Genomic DNA, 22,155 nt, shown 5'->3' with positions numbered 1-22,155 from the left:
TTTTTTCTCCCTTTTCTCTTCCCAGACAGGCTTTTTTGGTGAACATGGGGTGTATAAAAAGGGTTATAAGTAGAGTACAGAACATGCTAAAAGCTAACTTTCTTTTTGGGGGTGAAAGTAGAGACTTAGATCTTCATTTCGAGGTATTGGACATCACTGTAGTCCTAGTACAGAATTTACTGTGGGTCTTGAAAGATGACCAAACATTATGGAAATACTTGGCCTGTGCCAAAAATGCCAGTCAGATATTGGCAGTGAATGAGTTAAGCCAGTGAAACGCTGCATGCAAATGAATGAAAAACCCCCCTCAGCTAGGCGACTCAAGACTAAAATCTTGATTTTTTAAATCGCTAAATATACCTATTTACTGGTTATATAACGACTCCATTTGATGTGGGATGGATAGTCCATACTCTCCTTTGTGTAATTATAAAAAAAAAAGAAAAAGGCATTTTTTCACATATCAAACTACTAACTCCAATTGCGCGATTTCGACTTGGCGAGATTGTACTCAATTTACCAGAGGGTGACACATATCGCAACGGTGCGTTTTTTTCAAAAACCACGAAAGTGTTGTGCAGGACACTCATCACATGATGTGTGCTTTGGTTTGGTGAAGATTGGACAAAATTTCAAGGAGGAAGCGCAAAAAAACTGTTTTGGACAAAATTCAAAATGGCGGAAAATCTAGTTGGCGGAAAGGGGCGTGGCCTAGTTGAGTAGATGCGGGAGGACCCACGGAATCCAGGGAAAAAATAAGTTTGACGATAGACCCCACGGTTCAAAAGTTATGGACCAAAAGGTAAGGAGGGCTGTTATAGCGCCACCATCTTGTCAATTGGTGCAATTTTTCCGTGGATAGTAAAAGACCCCTCTGTGAACCTCCCTAACAAGTTTCGTAGCTGTACCTTGTATGGTTTCTGAGATACAGCTAATTTAATGTGTTATTTTTGTCTACATCATTCTCTCTACCCAAGATGCAACACTCCTGCTCAGAGTTACTGTTAAGCTATATGTATGTGGTCAAATCACACTGGATTCCTGCTTCCAGTACACTTTTTGCATGTGTTTTTTAACAGAGAAGAGTTGGAGCTGCTGAAAACATACAGTATGCAAATTAGAGTGAGACCATGAGTGATATACCCACTGTGATACAAGTATAGGTGTGTCTGTTGTCTGTACAATAGCGTGCGTGCGACAAGTGACAAGTGTCATACAAGAAGGAAGGCTGGCCATAATGACAATGAATCCGCACTTCCTGCCGCCCTTCAAAATCAAACAATTTAGAAGGTACAGGTACTGAATGCTGCTATAGCGCCCCCTTTTGGTGGAATTGCACCAAATTTGACACGCATGGTCTGGGATGGTCTCCGAAGACCTCCTGCAAGTTTTGTGAAGATTTCTTAATCGGTCATGAAGTAATGACAATTTAGCTGTGAGGCCACGCCCCTCTCAACTTTAACGATCAATATCTCCGAAACTAAAGTAGATTTTCAAAAATGCAAAAAGCACGGTTGTAGAGCTTGCTCCAAAGATGCTTCCTGGAGATTCTAGTGCAAATCGGTCAAACGGTCTAGGAGGAGATGCAAAAAATGTGTTTTCCAAACTTTTCCAAATATCTCAAAAACTTTCCAGGCGGACATTGAGGGTCCTTATGGCAAATTTGTAGAGCAGGTCCACCTGAACATCTGGAAAAAAAAAGTTTGAAAATCGGACCAACGGCGTGGAAGTTAAGGCCTTTAACGTAAAACCATCGATTATAGCGCCACCTTCAGGCCGATTCGAAAAATCTTTTTTGAGCAGCTACCTGCCAACAATATCTGTCATTGGGCCAAATGTCAGGTCTCTACCATTTACCAACTCACGGGAATTTGCGTCGGGGCAGATGAACAATAATAATAATATATTCGGATTTAGAAAAACAATAGGGTTTCAGCCCCTTCAGGGCTTGAACCCCTAATAAATGGGAAACGGAAGGTGCGATGGTGATCCCGGGCCTCGTACCACTACTTTTTCACCCCGAGTCCAACGCCGCCATCCGTGATTCTCTACGAGTTACGGTTGCGGAGATACGTTGCTGTAGCGCCCCCCATAGGCAAACAATAGCGCCCCCTACAGGCCAAATGACACTTTCTTTTCTGAAATCAGCTCAGAAGTGTCAAGTGTCATACAAGAAGGAAGGCTGGCCATAATGACAATGAATCCGCACTTCCTGCCGCCGTTCAAAATCAAACAATTTAGAAGGTACAGGTACTGAATGCTGCTATAGCGCCCCCTTTTCGTGGAATTGCACCAAATTTGACACGCATGGTCTGGGATGGTCTCCGAAGACCTCCTGCAAGTTTTGTGAAGATTCCTTAATCGGTCATGAAGTAATGACAATTTAGCTGTGAGGCCACGCCCCTCTCAACTTTAACTATCAATATCTCCGAAACTAAAGTAGATTTTCAAAAATGCAAAAAGCACGGTTGTAGAGCTTGCTCCAAAGATGCTTCCTGGAGATTCTAGTGCAAATCGGTCAAACGGTCTAGGAGGAGATGCAAAAAATGTGTTTTCCAAACTTTTCCAAATATCTCAAAAACTTTCCAGGCGGACATTGAGGGTCCTTATGGCAAATTTGTAGAGCAGGTCCACCTGAACATCTGGAAAAAAAAAGTTTGAAAATCGGACCAACGGCGTGGAAGTTAAAGCCTTTAACGTAAAACCATCGATTATAGCGCCACCTTCAGGCCGATTCGAAAAATCTTTTTTGAGCAGCTACCTGCCAACAATATCTGTCATTGGGCCAAATGTCAGGTCTCTACCATTTACCAACTCACGGGAATTTGCGTCGGGGCAGATGAACAATAATAATAATATATTCGGATTTAGAAAAACAATAGGGTTTCAGCCCCTTCAGGGCTTGAACCCCTAATGAGAAAGTACAAAGTAACAGAGCTTTAAAGTGACATACAGTATAGTGACGCCCGTGTAAATAGACTCAAAGGCCAATGTGTCCTCAGAGCAAAAACAACCAATTACACTAATTCCCCTCACTTTTCATTGGATATTTTTTAGCGATTCAACCGACCTGCCCGTGTGTGTGTGTGTGTGTGTGTGTGTGTGTGTGTGTGTGTGTGTGTGAGAGTCATGTGTCTTCTGATCAGCTATAATATGATAATCAGGTTTGATCTCGGTCAGGATTAGCTTCTGTAAATCCACTTCTGTAAATGAGCAGCGTGTGGACATCCACATTGCTCTCATGCACGTCCTAGACATCCCAGAATAGTCAGTAGATTATAGGTTGCATATAGACAGTATATAGACTGTGCAGTGTGCCGTGGAATGGAGAAGGACGGAAATGTGTGGACTAAGTTCTAAACCTTTCAGAGGGACTTAGGACAGAGCCACAGTGGAAAGAGCTTCAATAGATATCGCTCTCATCTGCATTCTCACCCCGTTTGCCCCCTTCTGCCCAAATTCCCATAGAGGAGACACAATTAGCTTGTGAGTAGTAATACCTCTTTGTGTGTAGTAGTACCTTTTTGTGAGTAGTAATACCTTTTTGTGAGTAGTAATACCTCTTTGTGAGTAGTAATACCTCTTTGTGAGTAGTAATACCTCTTTATTGTGAGTAGTAATACCTCTTTGTGAGTAATAATACCTCTTTATTGTGAGTAGTAATACCTCTTTGTGAGTAATAATACCTCTTTATTGTGAGTAGTAATACCTCTTTGTGAGTAATAATACCTCTTTATTGTGAGTAGTAATACCTCTTTGTGAGTAATAATACCTCTTTATTGTGAGTAGTAATACCTCTTTGTGAGTAATGATACCTCTTTATTGTGAGTAGTAATACCTCTTTGTGAGTAATAATACCTCTTTATTGTGAGTAGTAATACCTCTTTGTGAGTAATAATACCTCTTTATTGTGAGTAGTAATACCTCTTTGTGAGTAATAATACCTCTTTATTGTGAGTAGTAATACCCCTTTGTGAGTAGTAATACCTCTTTGTGAGTAATAATACCTCTTTGTGAGTAATAATAGCTCTTTATTGTGAGTAGTAATACCCCTTTGTGAGTAGTAATACCTCTTTATTGTCAGTAGTAATACCCCTTTGTGAGTAGTAATACCTCTTTATTGTGAGTAGTAATACCCCTTTGTCAGTAGTAATACCTCTTTGTGAGTAATAATAGCTCTTTATTGTGAGTAGTAATACCCCTTTGTGAGTAGTAATACCTCTTTGTGAGTAGTAATATCTCTTTATTGTGAGTAGTAATTAGGGTTGTCCCGATACCACTTTTTTGCTGACCAAGTACGAGTACGAGTACTGACATCTGGGTACTTGCCGATACCGAATACCGATACTGAGTATTTAATTTGTGGTCGACAATGTGTTTTTGTTACACCTTATGGTTAATTAAAAGATAACTTTTCAAGATTATGGGTTTTAGTGATTTTCTTTAGTATATATTATCTGCAGAAGTAGGCTACCTAGTTTTTGCAAGACCACACACATTTCGCATAATGGGTATCACCTGTACTTGATAGTCTCTTCTCTTGATGCCTTATGAAACAAAAGTTTCCCATTAAATAAGGAAATAAGGTTTCCAATTAAATAAAGAAGTATGCTATGAATCAACCTTTAAACCACATAGCTGTGCATCTCCTTTGTATTTGTTCTGCTGGTCTATTTTCATTCAAACATTAAAATAGAGGTTCCTTGTGTTCTTATGTTCATTATGTTGGGTCTCGTAGTTAGATTACTACTTTAATGTTTATTGTAAAAACAAACTTGATCGTGCTTTTATTTTGAAGGCAAAACCAATAAACCGGAAATGCAATTGTGACAATTGTTGCTAAATTTGCGGACATTAACGTTACGCTCCACTTTTAAAACGTTAAACGTTAAGGCAGTATGGATTACGGGACACGTAGCACGTATTACAACGATCTGGTAAGCCTTTGCTTGTTCCACAGCACTGTGTTGTCTGCTAGAAGAGCAACTAATGTTAACCTGTAAGTTGAACAGAAAGTGTTTTAGCTTGTTGCAGGCTACGCGGCTAACTGCAGAGCTAATCAGTAGACAGTGAATAGGCGAGCAAAGCGGTGCAGGCTGTAGCTCACTCAGCTGCTTACTGACCTGATAGCTTTTTATTTCTCCTCACAAAGCGCTCCAGGTAGAGATGCAAACAAACAGGCTGTTATAGTGAAGCTTCTCTGCATGCATTAACAGCTGTGTGAGCCTGACGCTGGCTTGCTACGTTGAGGTTAATGTCATGTTGCATGCTCTAGGTGTAAAGGCCTAAACATGGTCGTCCGTCAGAGCCTCGCCCCGCCCTCCCCGTGTGACGGCGGGTGGAGCGCCGTCCTACGGGGAGGGGCCGCCGTCGGCTGACGGGGGCTGCTCGAAAATGTGACTTCACGGCGACGATATGTGCGTGACGACAGCTGCAGGAGAGTTGTGATTGGCCGTTGCCTTGGCTCTTCGTCGTAAAGTCGCCTTTCAAAGCATGATGTTAGATTATAACGAACTAGTTGTGTGGCTTAGCCTTCCCAAATGTTGAGGGTCGTTTTTTAGAATTTAATACATAGAATTGGGAACGTTACATTCAATTTCATTCAGACTGCCTGGCACACAATCTCCGCCATTTTCACACGGAGCTTCCACAGGAGGAGGGGGGTGGGAGGAGGGAGGGTGTAGTGGCGTCCGAGCATGTAGGGCTCGCTGGCGCCGCCAGACGGCGAGACGGCTCCAATTCGAGGCGGACGGACGACCATGTTTAGGCCTTAAAGTGGTATCGGGCGCACGGCCGTGTCAGTATCGGGCAAGTAGAGTACAGCAAAATAGGCCAGTATCGGCTCCCCATCTCTAGTAGTAATACCTCTAAAAGGTCAAAATGTTCCTTTTTAAACCACGCTGGCAAAAAAAGTGCCGTAAACGTTCATGTGCCGTGAAACGCACCTATTTGTAGCAAGATGGATGACAAGTGGGCTTTTTCCTCACCTCTCTCTATCTCTGTAAATCACCTCATGGATCCACGTCATTTTGTCCACTTTCCTAATTCAGCAGATAATGGCTCCTATTTATGCCCCAGAGAAGCTTTCCTCCATCGATTACTGTTAATGCTAACACCATCCGCCATCCCAGGCCCCGGGCCCTCCCATCCCCCAGACCCCCTTGCTAAACCACAACAGCAAAGTACAACACATGGACAGGTTTGGGGGTAATGGAATACATGTATTAATAATAATAATAATAATAATAACAATAATAATAGTAATTGATTGGATTTACAGTATATAGCGCCTTTCTAGACACTCAAAGTGCTTCACTTTGAGGGAAGCGCGGAAGTGGAGGGAACTCAACTCATCCACCACCGATGTGTGGCACCCACCTGGGTGAATACAGTACTGTATTTAAAATACAAAATACGAGTAGCTGTATTCCATTTCTGTTACAGTTGAAATTGGTGGTATTCTGAATACAGTTACTGTCCTTAAACATAGATTACTTTAAGGGATTACTTTATTTGTTTGTTGTTTTATTTGCTTTAAAATTCATATGCCTGCCACACACCACACGAGAATGGCAATGTTGGAGGAGACTCGCTCAGGAATGTGTTTTCTCCCGCAACATTATGTCAGTGGGCATTGCCCTCACGTTTGCGTACATTCTGAGTGACAAATGGGCTCAGCAAGACCATTTTGAAGTATTCCAAAAGTAATCCAAAGTATTTAGAAAACGTTACTTAACGTGAGTAATCTAATGGAATACGTTACAAATGACATTTTAGGGCATGCATTCAGTAATCTGTAGTGGAATACATTTTAAAAGTAACCCTCCCATCACTGCAAATGGAGCGGCCTCACATCCACATGCCTGTCTCCAGCGTATTATTTTATCAGGGCCACCAGAGGCAGCGGTCAGTAGCAGGGGGTTGCTGCATTAGCTAAACAAGTGTCTACATGCACAGTGTGAGTTCCTCGCGGTGGTCGGTTGTGTTCGGTGGGATCCGCGCTCTCTTCTCGTGATCCCTGTGAAGATAGCCGGGGCCCCCGTCCGTCGCAGGTTATTTTTGCCCAGGCCTCGTCCCCCTGCCGGGCAGATAAAGATGGGTCTTGTGTGCTTATCTGGGCAGAGCCGTAGCTCTGTCTGTCTGAAGGAAGCCTGGGGAATAGAGGCAGACTTTGGTGGAAGGGACAAATGGCCACTGCGGGGGCGATGTCCTTTCCAATGTCATCTCTGGTAACATCACGAATGGCGTTTGGTGGAGGCTTTTATAGAAAATGCCTTACAGCACCAGGTGTTTGTGCATTTTTAGCACAGGAGCCACCGGGGGGAGTGGACACCCCCACACCCTGGTTGTGTAAGTGCCATTCTGTACGCATTGAGCTGTGCAGGACAACACAGACGACTCACAGGAGTGCATTAGACAGTAGAGGATGTTTATATTCGTCATGATGAATAGGAAAAGATATTTAAAGTTTTCCCCAACAACTTTGACATTAATTTTGCCTCACTATAGAAATGCTAGCCTAGGTAAACCCAGCCCCCACGTGACTGAGAACAGGTCTGAGAGCAGGTCACGTGGGGGATGGGTTTACCCAGGCTATAGAAATGCTGCTTTGACCTATTGTACCTACAGTAACCTAGAGCGTATAAGTGCTACACTACTACACTACTATTTTAACCTAGAGCGTATAAGTGCTACACTAGGCGTAGCATTTTAACCCCAATAAATCATTACCACGTTCATTTTGAGGCACAAGCTATAGGTATATAACTGTAAAGATAGAATTGGGTCATTTCTCATTGACTTCCATACAATCGGACTTCTTTTTGGAGCCAGTGGGGTCACCCCGTGCTGGCCATTAGAGAGAATGCAGGTTTAAGGCATTTTCTTCATTTTTCAGAGCCGGAGGTTGCCCCCTGGGTTGGCATTAAGTGTCAGCTTAATGGCGAGCATGCAAATGTAAAAGTGTCTGCATTAGAGAGCCTTTCATGTTGAAAATCATAAAGCAATTTAAATCCCAACACCGCTCAACGTTTCAACGCCGCAATTACCGCCTGTGTGGCAGCCAGGTTCAGATCCAGAAGAAAGGGTCAAAGCCAACAGTAACTGGCAGCAGCTCCCCAGAGGAACATTGAAAAAAAGGTTAATTATGCTCATCATAGTTGACACGTGCACACACACACACTCACACAAACACTACACACACTGCACACACACTCTCACACTCTCACAAACACCACACACTGATAATTGCATAGTGTTAGGCAGTAACAGGCATACAGCCACGGGCAAGCCTTTCTCTGCAGAGCTACACTCGAGGAAGGATGGGTCTGTGAGAGCATGTGTATGAAAACACAAAGCCATGCACACACGCTTACATCACACACAAACACACACGCGCGCGCACACGCACACGCACTGCTCGTGCGTCTCCTTTAAAACAGGTTTCTGCTATTCTGTCTGTTGTCGGCCGGCTGTAAGCACTGCCTCAGGCCTGGTTTGCTGGTTTGGCGGCCATGTTGGATGCTTTCGACTGCATTATGCTTCAATGATTCTCACCCTTTTTCATATCAAGGAGCCCTAATTGTCTGCACAATAGAGCCACGCACGGACCCACATTTGATGAGATTTTGGCCCAAATCTGTATTGCTATTATGATTTTGTCCAGAATTCCATGACTGTCTGTATTGTAGGTAGAGAAATAACAGTGAAACTATGATGAGAACAGTCATCTTTCTACATTCTCAAATTGTGTTCACTTCTTGTAAATGAAATAATGGTGAAGTTTAGCAATTCATCAATTTGCTAGTGCCAAAGTCCCATTGAGAGGTGATAATTACGTGTCCATGTTGCTGTCAGTTTAGAGACATTTATAATGATTGCAAAAGTGAAATCATTCCTAAATTACAAACATGACAAGTAAGCGAGGTTAAAGAGTGAAAGGGTGAAAGCCAATTACTGTAGGTGTAATAACATTCCTGTTTCCCCAAAACGATCACGTGTGGTAGAGAGTAGGGCTGGGACGGATCAGAAAACCCACGGATCGGATCGCGTGACGGATTTTGAGCCACGGATCACGGATTTTTCGGATCAGCAAAAAAAAAAAAATAGGCTATATCAGATTTTTTTCTCTCAAAATTAGATTTTCGATTTGAATTTTTAATACTATTATACTTCTCTAACCATTTGTTGCCCTGCACAGCTCAAAATTTTTTTTTTTCTCATGACACAATTTATGCTTTTACTCTGAAGGCAGAACCCAACTTCCTGTTTTAGGTGGCACTGCGCCTAACTTCCTGGCTGTTGCGTGCTAACGTAGTCACTTGACACGAGTAGGCTACAGACCAGACCGGGTGAGTCTGGAAACATAACGTTGATGCTACGTTATGCTACTCGGTGGCCCCACGTGTTGTTTTGTTGTTATGTGTCATGTGTCCAAGGCAACATTTCACCGTCCGGTGATAATGTGTGAAACGTGTGCGCGTGTGTTAGTGTGTGTGTGTGTGTGTGTGTGTGTGTGTGTGTGTGTGTGCGTGTTGTGGCTCTCGTTATATTGTGCAGCGCGCAACATGCTGCTCGCATTCCTGTGCTTTTTCAGAAGTGTTGAAATAAGTTTGCTGTCTTTAGTAGCCACTAGCCACAGCCTTCAGATAGACTTTACAGCGAAGGGATGAGGAAGCTCACTTGTGCTTGCCATGATGATGCCTGTCTGTGTCTGGCTGCGCTGCAGGCGTTCTCATACACTAACGTTAAACGTTAAATGAAACGAAAGGGGGGGGGGGGGGGGTCCGCGGACCACGACGTTCCCGAACCGTGTGCCGAACCGTGGGGGCTGATCCATACGGGTCACGGATTACCCGTGGATCCGTCCCAGCCCTAGTAGAGAGGTGCATGCTGGGTAAACAAGGCAGAGAGCTGCAGAGAAAAGTTGATGAAATATTACACAGCACTTTCTGTTCTGCCCTCCATCCTGGCTCTGAGCTCTCCTCCCTGGCTGTGGTCTCACCTCCTCTGGCTCTGAGCTCTCCTCCCTGGCTGTGGTCTCACCTCCTCTGGCTCTGAGCTCTCCTCCCTGGCTGTGGTCTCACCTCCTCTGGCTCTGAGCTCTCCTCCCTGGCTGTGGTCTCACCTCCTCTGGCTCTGAGCTCTCCTCCCTGGCTGTGGTCTCACCTCCTCTGGCTCTGAGCTCTCCTCCCTGGCTGTGGTCTCACCTCCTCTGGCTCTGAGCTCTCCTCCCTGGCTGTGGTCTCACCTCCTTTGGCTCTGAGCTCTCCTCCCTGGCTGTGGTCTCACCTCCTCTGGCTCTGAGCTCTCCTCCCTGGCTGTGGTCTCACCTCCTCTGGCTCTGAGCTCTCCTCCCTGGCTGTGGTCTCACCTCCTCTGGCTCTGAGCTCTCCTCCTTGGCTGTGGTCTCACCTCCTCTGGCTCTGAGCTCTCCTCCTTGGCTGTAGTCTCACCTCATCTGGCTCTGAGCTCTCTGCTCGCTCGCCTGAATCGTTTGTAGATAGAATCAGCTTGCCCCTGTGGTAGCAGTTATCTAGTCTGCTGTAGGCTTGGAAAAAAAACATGCAACATATCAGATTTCTCGATAAATATATTCATAATGTTTGGCGGGCTAAGGTGTACAGCAGCTACCTGCAATGCCTTTGGACACATTTTTAGGAGGCAAAAAAAAAGATCATAGTACATTTAATCATTTAAAAATGAGTTGAAACCGATGTTCTGCCAGTGTTCCAGTAAGATGCTTTCACATCAAAAAGGTAAGTCTGGGTATCTGGGTTGTGCAGCGGTAAATTCCCTGCCTACCAACACGAGGGTCACAAGTTCGAGCCCCCGTGTTACCTCCGGCTTGGTCGGGTGTCCATGCAGGCACAATTGGCCATGTCTGCGGGTGGGAAGCCAGATTAAGGGTATGTGTGGTCGCTGCGCTAGTGCCTCCTCTGGTCGGTTGGGGCGCCTGTTCAGGGAGGGAGGGGAACTGGGGAGAATAGCGTGATCCTCTCACACGCTACATCCTGCTGGTGAAAGTCTGGCAGCTGAAAAGAAACAGGCGGTGACTGCACGTATCGGAGGGAGGATGTGCTAGTCTACAGCTCTCCCCAGATCAGCAGAGGGGGCGGAGCAACGACCAGGACAGCAGGGGGGAATTGGCCAAGTACAATTGGGGAGAAACGGGGGGGAAATTGATTACAAAAAAGAACGAAAGGGTTTCCCATTTGTCTATCAGAAAGTGAATTCAGATGGTCACACAGGCAGCTGCTCTCTCTCTCATCTCCTGAACAGGACCAGAGAGAATGAGTGAGAGGCAGAGAGCGAGCGGGTGAGACTGTGGGGCGGTCCAGGGGAAAACTAATCTGCCTTCAGCAGAGCCAGAGCCACAGGCCGTGCTGTGTAAAGCCCTCTCTGTCTGCAGCGCGGGCCTGGAGCCGCTCACTGCAGCAGCAGGTCAAATGCAGAGCAGAGGTTCTGATCCAGATACACACACTGCTGCTTTAAAGCTGTGCTGTGTAGTTTCAAGAAGGAACTTGGAAAATGTGCAATGCCAAAAACTAGTTATCGTGCTCCTGGCCTCCCACATTGTGCATTGTAGATATTGTTGACTTGAGGGAAGTTTTGTTGGCTAGTTTTTGGATAATGTGATTTAAAGGCTCTAAGCATTTTGTTAATGATCTTGACATACCTTAGATGCAGGCCTACTCTTTACTGCATGCTTGCTAGAAAAAGATTAAGATTTGTTATTTTCAGATATTGAAATTTGTCTCCTAAATTGTCTTTTCTATATTCTGTAACATGCAAGTACTGTAAGTTGTTTGCATTGCTAATACATGATAGATGCAGGGTCAATCCATTACGACAGTGACTGCCACCACTGTCTATTTCTTTACAGTATACCTCCCTAAACTATCGCTTACAGCTTTAAGTGGCATCTGCCCATGGGCTCTCTGTAGACTTTTCCTTACAATATCAACATCACGCAGAATGGAGCTGTATGTGCTTTTGAAGCCTCGATCAATGAAAACTGTATAAGATAGCAAATATTTAGCTTTCTTAAACATCTGCTGACAGCGTAGTAACATTTATGATGGATCTGAGGTTTGGAAATATCGACAGATGAGTATCAAGTAGCGAAACATTTCCCAAAACATCTAAAGTGTTCTGGTATGAAACCTTTTCCGATGCTGTCGACGAGAGCGCAACTTGATACCACGAGCTCCCGCCTCGGCTCAATTCAACAGGAATGGATGTGATGTCTGAGATTTAACGAGGGATAAGAGATATGTTGAAGGACGCCAATCAATATGCTCTCATTTGACCAGTGGAAGGTCACAATCAATACTTTCAGACGTGGAAATGATTGCGGGCGATGCAGCCTTCTAATACTTCTCATGAAGGTGGGATGAGAGGATGGTCCATGTCCTCATTTCTCCCCCGTACACAGACAGCTGTTTAGCTTGTTGCTTCCGTCAACCCAGCCCGGCCTCACAAGTCAAATGACAACATAGTTCCATTTTCAAGGTGGTTGAGAGTTGGGAGCTGTAACCAGGAAGTAGCGGCGACCTCTGGCGGACTTTAATGTAACTAATAACAGTCTGATTGAAATAGCATGCTGTGTTCGGTATGAGGACTGGAGCTGTTGGTCACAATTCAGTTTCATCACATTTGTTACTGTCTTAATACTGGTTTTGATTGCTTTGATTATCAGAGGCTTTAAAAAGAACAAGTCATGGAGTCAGTAGGTACTTTGATCTGAAGAGCCTTACAGTAACATCAGTACGTCTTTAGCATGGTGCCATGCTCTAGATGAGCATACAAACTAGATGGCTACAAATGTAGCCAAGAACAAAGGACCATATAAACGAGCAGCCACGAGTCAAAGCAAGATTAGAGCAGAGCCATGTAGATAGAAGAGTCCCGACATCTCCATTCACTCCAATGGACCAGTTTTTTACTCTCAAGAGTTCCAGGAAGTAAGGGCCTGGATTAAGCAGCACTGTCGAGTTGCAGCAAAATAGACAGTTTGTGTTGTACTCTGAAAGGGTTTTTCCCCCCTTGAATCAAATTGTACATTATCAGCTTTATTGTAGCATCCAAAAGTAGCGCGAGACCCATTCCTGGCTGTTCATTGGCTAATGAGTCTCGCATTTTGGTCCTCCGCTGACGCCACTCTCTCTCTAGAGGACACTAGATTAGAGTAGCTCTGCTCATCTGCAGGTGAGAAGCCGAGGCCGCTGATTGGTAGTTTGACAAGATGGGAAGCCCATAATATTACATAATGACACATGGCTGCTAGTTGAAAGCCTTTTTTGATCTTTATTTGACCAGGAAGGCTTAATGAGCATGTATGCTCGTTTCCAGCACCCTCCTGCCTTGCATTCACACAGTGACACACATTCAAACCTGCAAGCTGTGCAGTGCTTCCACATGCTTCTGTTGCTGGCCGTTGAAGAACCTCCACTGCAGGTGACATGGCTGACTTGAAGGTAGCTTGATGGTAGGAAGGGAGGAAAAGTATTGCTCCTTCACTGTCCCTGCCTACATCTGAAGCAGCCACATTCGCTCACAAGCCCTGCTTCACCAACCGCCCTCCACTAGAGATGAAACCCTATGAACATTTCATGTCATGTTTGTAGTGACCAAAATTATCACGCTTATCAGTATTGTCACGGCATTGTTAAAATGTTCAAAAAGTACTGATACACTCACTAAAATAATTTCACCAAGCTTTCTATTGAAAACTACACATACAATTACAATTACCAGCACTATGCACTTTTTGCTTGCATAATCATTAAATCATAACATAACAGTAGGATTTGCTGCAATTTGGACACGCGGCGTAAACTTTGAATAAACAAGCAAACAGTGCTCTGTGCAGCCGTCGTAATCAAACCGACACTGTTTTAATTTGAAAAGATTTGGATTTGATCACGGTTTATCATGAAACTAATAATTCCATCCCTGCTCTCCACCTCTTTCATGGACCGTCTGGTTTTGTTGTGCAGTGGAACCTTGCGTCACACACAGTAAAGGCACCTTGGCCCAGACTCGCTCTGCTGGGAGAAGAACTCCCAGGAGAAGCCCGTCCGTCCGGCCCCACGGCGACTGTTCCTGCTCCATCCCTGCTGTCCCAGCCGCGTTTTTTCTCTGCATCAAAGACAAACGCGGTCCCAACCTCCACTCGGGGACAAGTTGACTCAAGCACGCGGTAATGGCTGTTTAGGCTGGGTGGGTTTAGGTAATGTCTTCAGGTCTGTTTAGGCTGGGTTTAGGTAATGTCTTCAGGTCTGTTATTATCTGTCTCACCCCCCTAAGCTGCATTACAGCAGTCTGCCATCCACCATGAAGGGAAGGCTTCCTTTGAATGCTTTGAAATCAGTGAAAGCTGCTGCACGGCATGCACTGCACGCTTAACACCTCTATTCACACCCACATGTTGCATTAGAACCAGGAGTTGATATTGTCTCTTTTACAGGTGCAGGTGCACAGACACATGGCAATGATGTTCAATTAAAAAGAGACGAGTGGTTCAATACTGTAAAGAGCAGAGCTTTGTAAGCTATACTGTGGCTGGCTGGAGTTAGTGTCTGCATTGTAGTTTGCTTCAGCTCAGCTTTTGGTCACATTTTGTGCTGATAGCGGAGGAAAATATACTTATTTTGCATAATGGTGAATATGCTTCTAGCTAGAATGACACATTGACACAATCCAGACGGCATTGCAAAACAATGTGGTTTGTTGAATTTGAAGGTTAAGTGGATCTAGCATTGGCAGAAACCAGCCATCAGTCAAAGGCTGGTGGTGAAAGTGTGTCTACTCTAGCAGCCGTGTTAGCAGTACTTCCAGATGCTCTTCTACTTCTAGCTGGCTGGTGGACGAGTGAAAGTAACTGTTGTGATTTAGCAGCTGTGGATAAATAAAAGAGTTAGTTTGTGCTTCATGCTTGTCATGTTTGCATCTGAAGTACTTTGGGGTGGGAGGTGGAGGCGTGAAGTGAACTTTGCACAGAATGCTTCTGCTATCCTGAGGCCTCCTTTCCTTCCTTTACTATCTCTCTCTCTAGCTCTCTCTCTCTCTCTCTAGTTCTCTCTTTCTCTCTCTCTCTAGTTCTCTCTTTCTCTCTCTGCCTATTAATGAATGCAGGAACTCTCCTTCATGTGTGTTTAGCGGGGCCTGGAGAACGCTGTTGGCCCGTGGCACCTTAATTATTAATTTGTCGTTGCGTGCCGGCCGTTTGATCATCCCCACATATCTGTATGCTTCAGATTTAACAAGTTCCCCAAGAGACTCTCTTACCCAACCTCTCTCTCTCTCTCTCTCTCTCTCTCTCTCCACCTCTCTCCCCCGGGCTTGTTGTTTCAAACCCACCACTAGACATGAGCACAAAATCTCCCACCCCCAGAAGAATCCACGCAAAGGGCCGTGCCTTACAGCATCAGGGCTGCATACATTTTTACTATGGACGCTCCCAATGCATCAAACCTGCGCACCAGCCATCTTCAGAAACCTAACAGCAACTTTTAACTGCAAACAGAGAGACCATGTAACCAAAACAAAGATAAAACAGGGAAAGCCTGTTATTATTGTTGGGATGACTGTACGCACTGTAGGTTTCCCAGGTCAGTTTCTTATTGACTTTATATAATTTAATTTGTGTAGTCGTCTTTATTATTAGTTTCTTCTATGGAGGTAACGCCGCTGTGAGCAAAGTCGATGCTCTCAAAGGACAGAAATCTATCCGTCAATGTCTATGATCCTGTCTGTTTTCTCATGGGTCAGTGTGATGGCTTTAGCATAGAGTATGTGAAGTCATCCTAGATCTTCAGATCATGTAAAGACAAAGCCATATTGTCATATTTGCTTTCTCACTCATAGTATGTTGTGTGGTACCTACTGTATGACAGTTAGTTTTCTGTGTTGTTTCAGTGCTTTCGGAGTTTTCTGTGTCTACATGTTGTATCCAGACCTTCAGAGGTCTAATGGAGTTTTCTGTCTACATGTTGTAGCCAGACCTTGAGAGATCTAACAGAGTTTTCTGTATCTACATGTTGTAGCCAGACCTTCAGAGATCTAATGGAGTTTTCTGTGTCTACATGTTGTAGCCAGACCTTCAGAGATCTAATGGAGTTTTCTGTGTCTACATGTTGTAGCCAGACCTTCAGAGATCTAATGGAGTTTTCTGTATCTACATGTTGTAGCCAGACCTTCAGAGATCTAACAGAGTTTTCTGTATCTACATGTTGTAGCCAGACCTTGAGAGATCTAACAGAGTTTTCTGTATCTACATGTTGTAGCCAGACCTTCAGAGATCTAATGGAGTTTTCTGTGTCTACATGTTGTACGCAGGCCTTCAGAGATCTAATGGAGTTTTCTGTCTACATGTTGTATCCAGACCTTCAGAGATCTAATGGAGTTTTCTGTGTCTACATGTTGTATCCAGACCTTCAGAGATCTAATGGAGTTTTCTGTGTCTACATGTTGTAGCCAGACCTTGAGAGATCTAACAGAGTTTTCTGTATCTACATGTTGTAGCCAGACCTTGAGAGATCTAATGGAGTTTTCTGTATCTACATGTTGTAGCCAGACCTTCAGAGATCTAATGGAGTTTTCTGTCTACATGTTGTAGCCAGACCTTCAGATATCCAAGTCAACAGGGATGAGTGGCTTACTTATTCATTGCCCCAATGAATATTTCAGCTGGGCGTCAGAGAGTGGATTGTCTGTAGTGTAATTACCCTGTTCTTACACAGGCTCTCTTTCTCTCTCTCTTGCGTCTGTCTGCGTATGTGCCTTGTCTCTCTCTCAGATGCAAGCTCTCTGTCTCCCTCACTCGCCCACTCTGCTCTGGAGGTTTGCTGTGTGTGTGTGTGTGTGTGTGTGTGTGTGTGTGTGTGTGTGTGTGTCTGTGTGTGTGATAGAGAGTGGGAATGAGATAGAATAGAGGTGGAAAGCCCAGACACACCAACCCGACGTCAAAGAACTAGCGGCAACTAAGGGCCACTGTTGCGTTGCCTCACACCGCCTGTGTCAGGGCCAAAAAGTTGCACTTTAACACACCGCAAAGCTAACGGTCAACTAGCACGTAACTTCTGCGCCTACGGATATACAAACCTTCGGATATACAAACATCTTCTGGTGCACCGATTCGCTTTGCTGACCACCAGCTAATCAGAGTGGTTTCTCTCACCGACAGCCAGAAGCCAATTCAACATGGTCTGAGCCATAGATATATACAGTAAGAGTTGTGTCATCTCCATTCACTCCAATGGACCTTTTTTTCCCCGCTTGCCATAATTCCCAGAAGTAAGGTTCTGTATTAAGCAGCGAGGTGGAGTTGCAGCAGAATGGACCATTTGTGATGTACTTTGAAAGGCTAAGACGTTTAAACAATCAAATTGTATATTATCAGCTTTATTTTATGCATTCAAACATACTTCCTGGAAATATTCCCCTGCACACATGACAGCTACATTAGTCACGCATTTTGGACCTCTGCCACTCTCGCCACTCTCTTCACACTGAACATGCTGAATCGGCCAAAAAAGCTGCCGTCAATGCCGACTAGTGCCAGCGGTGCGGGACACCAGCGGTGCGGGACACCAGCAGTGCGGGACACCAGCGGTGCGGGACACCAGCGGTGCGGGACACCAGCGGTGCGGGACACGCCACAAAGACGAGGGCCACAGACACTCACCGATGAGCCGCCATTGACCGACGGCCCAGTGTGCCTGCACTGCCTGGGGCTTAAGGGGTTAGAAGTATGTGTGACAGAGTATGGGAGACTGGCCTCTGTGTGTGTGTGTGTGTGTGTGTGTGTGTGTGTGTGTGTGTGTGTGTCTGTGTCTGTCTGTCTGTCTGTCTGTGTGTGTGTGTGTGTGTGTGTGTGTGTGCACACATGCATGTGCACTCGAAGGGTCACTTGGAAGTCTGCCCCCTCTGAAATGTAATTACATTTATTTAGTGCCGACTCCAAAGGAATCGAGTTCGCTCCAGTGGCACAAGGCTGCTCCCCTGACTTGTACTAATATATCTCTCTATCTCTCTCTCTCTCTCTCTCTCTCTCAATTCAATTCAATTCAATTCAAAGGGGCTTTATTGGCATGAGCAACATACGTTTACATTGCCAAAGCAAGGGTAAAATAAAAACAGACTCCCTCTCTCTCTCCTCAGCTCCACCACGGTTCACTAAAGTTCCTGTGGACCAGATCGGTGTTTCGGGGGGAGTGGTCTCCTTCGTGTGCCAGGCGACGGGCGACCCCAAGCCGAGGGTGAGCTGGAACAAGAAAGGCAAGAAAGTCAACTCCCAGCGTATAGAGGTAAGTCACCGGATCCTACCACTCACTACTGCACCCTGCAGGTGTGGAGGGCAACTCTGCAGCTGACAACAAGAATGTCCATGTGAACATTATGTTGCATTTGGGTATGCTTATTTGGAAAAAGCAGTTCCTACGTGTTTTGGAAATGCATAAAATGCCTTAATTACTTCTAATACACATGATTATACAGTTGTTACAGCTGTTTTATAACACTGTTTTTCTCATATTGTGATATTTAAAATGTGACGAATAATCACAGCACTATAGAGCGAGTTGGAGCCCAGCCACTATCAACATAAATCATTCAGAACACTCACCAAGATCTCCAAATCCACAAAGGAAACATCGCTCTTACCTCTGTCAAAACTCATTTTGTTGGAGTGTAATGCATCATTTTTCATGTATTTCAGTACAAATGAAATCAACCAGATCTTCCACCAGTAGACTAAATTCACTGTCACTTAAAAAGTCAAACATGCAATGAAGGCAGAAGCAATAGATGTCAGATGTCTCAGCATTCCACTACTTTTTAACCCTTATTTATCCAGGCGACACTGAGTGAACACACATGCTCGCTCTCAGCTCCGCCCCGCCTCACATTTACATTTACATACTCGTAAAGTCAAATCGTGGTGCTTCCCAGTACCGCCACAGCCTTCTCCTGTTGGTCTCGAACCACCAACCTTTGAGTCACGATCCAGCTTCTCTAACTTCTAGGCCAGTGGTTCTCAAACTGGGGATCAGGTGAGATTGTTAATTTGGATTGTGGGGGGGGGGGGGGGGGGGGGGGGATTCTCTATTTGCTATCTTCCTGGGGACCCCCTGGAACCCCCTCAAGGACCCCTGGGGGTGCCCGGACCCCCACTTTGAGAAACACTGCTGTAGGCGACCTGCAGCTCCACTCTTAGCTCCAGTCAGTTGGCGATGCCATGCAGAGTCCTCCACATTCCTCCAGCTCTGTCCGGTCTGACTCTCACTGTCACCTGGTGCTATGCAGCGCTGGGTCCTTGCTGCATAGCGCCCTCTGTCTGTCACATGGTGCTATGCAGCGCTGGGTCCTTGCTGCATAGCGCCCTCTGTCTGTCACATGGTGCTATGCAGCGCTGGGTCCTTGCTGCATAGCGCCCTCTGTCTGTCTGTGTGAGCGGGCCCTGCCTGTGTGTGTTATTTATGATGTTTGTTGTTGAGTTCTCGCCAGGCGCCGCAGATGGCATCTCTCTAAAAGTCTTGATTGATGCTCAGTGCCTCTTAATTAAAAAGTTACTTTCGTTAACGACGACGCCGGCGGTGCGCTGGGATAGACGCACACACACGCAGCAGCGTGAACGACCACGGGGGATGGGGGGGGGGACACATGCTGCAGCGTGAACGACCACGGGGGAGGGGGGGGGGACACATGCTGCAGCGTGAACGACCACGGGGGAGGGGGGGGACACACGCTGCAGCGTGAACGACCACGGGGGAGGGGGGGGACACACGCTGCAGCGTGAACGACCACGGGGGATGGGGGGGGGCACACGCTGCAGCGTGAACGACCGCGGGGGAGGGGGGGGGGGACACACGCTGCAGCGTGAACGACCGCGGGGGAGGGGGGGGGACACACGCTGCAGCGTGAACGACCACGGGGGAGGGGGGGGGAGACACACGCTGCAGCGTGAACGACCACGGGGGAGGGGGGGGGGCACACGCTGCAGCGTGAACGACCACGGGGGAGGGGGGGGGACACACGCTGCAGCGTGAACGACCACGGGGGAGGGGGGGGGCACACGCTGCAGCGTGAACGACCACGGGGGAGGGGGGGGGACACACGCTGCAGCGTGAACGACCACGGGGGAGGGGGGGGGAGACACACGCTGCAGCGTGAACGACCACGGGGGAGGGGGGGGGGGACACACGCTGCAGCGTGAACGACCCCGGGGGAGGGGGGGGGGGACACACGCTGCAGCGTGAACGACCACGGGGGAGGGGGGGGGGGACACACGCTGCAGCGTGAACGACCACGGGGGAGGGGGGGGGGGACACACACTGCAGCGTGAACGACCACGGGGGAGGGGGGGGAGACACACGCTGCAGCGTGAACGACCACGGGGGAGGGGGGGGGGGACACACACTGCAGCGTGAACGACCACGGGGGAGGGGGGGAGACACACGCTGCAGCGTGAACGACCACGGGGGAGGGGGGGGGGGACACACGCTGCAGCGTGAACGACCACGGGGGAGGGGGGGGGACACACGCTGCAGCGTGAACGACCACGGGGGAGGGGGGGGGGACACACGCTGCAGCGTGAACGACCACGGGGGAGGGGGGGGAGACACACGCTGCAGCGTGAACGACCACGGGGGAGGGGGGGGGACTGATAACAACAACAGGGGGAGAAGAAGCAAGTCGTCGTCAGAGGACTAGATAGAAAGACACGTTGTGTTTGTGCGCTCTCTTCCGCTGCATGCTAAGTGGGAAACGAAGCCGAGGGCTGGCATTGAACCCACGCTGGAACGGACGCTTCTTTCCCTCAGTTTAACACTAAATAAAACATTTGTAGAGACGTTTTGAAGTAGTTGTGTTTTCTCTCTCTTTCTAGTCAACCCTCCAGGCGTTTGCTTTGATATCGATCACAATGGCGTGCTCTCGCAGTGTTTTTAGCCTAATTACCAGCTTAGCCCTGAGATTTGCGGGAATGGAGCTGTAGGACTGCTAAAGCGCTGTACTTCTGTCAGTGCATGTGTGCTGGAGGTCTTCTAAAGCGCTGTACTTCTGTCAGTGCATGTGTGCTGGAGGTCTTCTAAAGCGCTGTACTTCTGTCAGTGCATGTGTGCTGGAGGTCTTCTAAAGCGCTGTACTTCTGTCAGTGCATGTGTGCTGGAAGTCCTCCAAGTTGCCTTTTGCTTGGAGAGATCCAGAGGTGACTGCTTCGTCACCTGGGTCTGAGCTCCTCTGAGAAAGCACAGACATGGGGAGAGAGACACATCTCCAGCACTAACACCCTCCAAACCCACCAGCTCCAACCACTCAAACCACCTTGCATCCTACCACACCCACTGTCATCAGACTTTTACATATATAGTACATATATATTGTATATATTTTATGCTATATATATATATATATATATATATATATATATATATATATATATATATATATATATATATATATATATATACATATATATATATATATATACACACACACACTAGGGCATTCACGACTAGTGAATTTTACTAGTCGACTAGTCGTCCCTAAAGGTAGTCGACTAGTCGACTAACCGTTTTTAATTTTTTTTTAATAATTTTTTTTTTTTTTTTTTTTTTTTTTTTTTTTTTTTTAATCTTTAAGAAAGAACATGAGGTATTTACACGACATACATGGACTATCATATCCCATATCCCCCACAAAGAACATCAAAACACAACAAAACAAAACAAGAAAACTGCATAAGATACACAATAATCCAAGAACAAACAAGACTATTGGACAAACAACCAAACAAAAACAATGCATTCAGCTCCTATCCTGATAAGCCTAATGACACTGGGGTAAAAAGTTCTTAAAGTCAAACTCTGTATGTGGTTGCCATATTTTGGGGATGTCTAAGAATCTGATTCTTGTAGTAAATTTCTTGTAGTAAATGTTATCCAACGTATGGTAGCTTGAGAGTTCATTCCACCAGTGAACTACAGCTGGGGGATTGGATGCTTTCCAATTTAAAGCTATGCATTTCCTAGCTGCCAACAGGGCAAGATCTATGTATTTACTTTGAATGCATTGTTTTTGTTTGGTTGTTTGTCCAATAGTCTTGTTTGTTCTTGGATTATTGTGTATTTTATGCAGTTTTCTTGTTTTGTT

General features: G+C 46.0%; 1 protein-coding gene across 1 annotated transcript in view; it reads left to right on the top strand.

The window, feature by feature from the left end:
• LOC310786583 (receptor-type tyrosine-protein phosphatase S-like) overlaps nt 1-22,155 on the top strand; it is a gene marked incomplete at its 3' end in the record, with an annotated part of 381,361 nt that overhangs the window by 120,324 nt on the left and 238,882 nt on the right. The window contains 1 exon segment of the mRNA XM_083647811.1: nt 18,166-18,311. Coding sequence (XP_083503937.1) covers nt 18,166-18,311 — 146 coding nt within the window.

The sequence above is a fragment of the Poromitra crassiceps genome, assembly GCF_964638095.1.
Source record: "Poromitra crassiceps genome assembly, chromosome: 12".
Lineage (NCBI taxonomy): Eukaryota > Metazoa > Chordata > Actinopteri > Beryciformes > Melamphaidae > Poromitra > Poromitra crassiceps.
The sequence above is the reverse complement of the archived record's forward strand: the minus strand, read 5'-3'. Positions and strand labels throughout refer to the sequence as shown.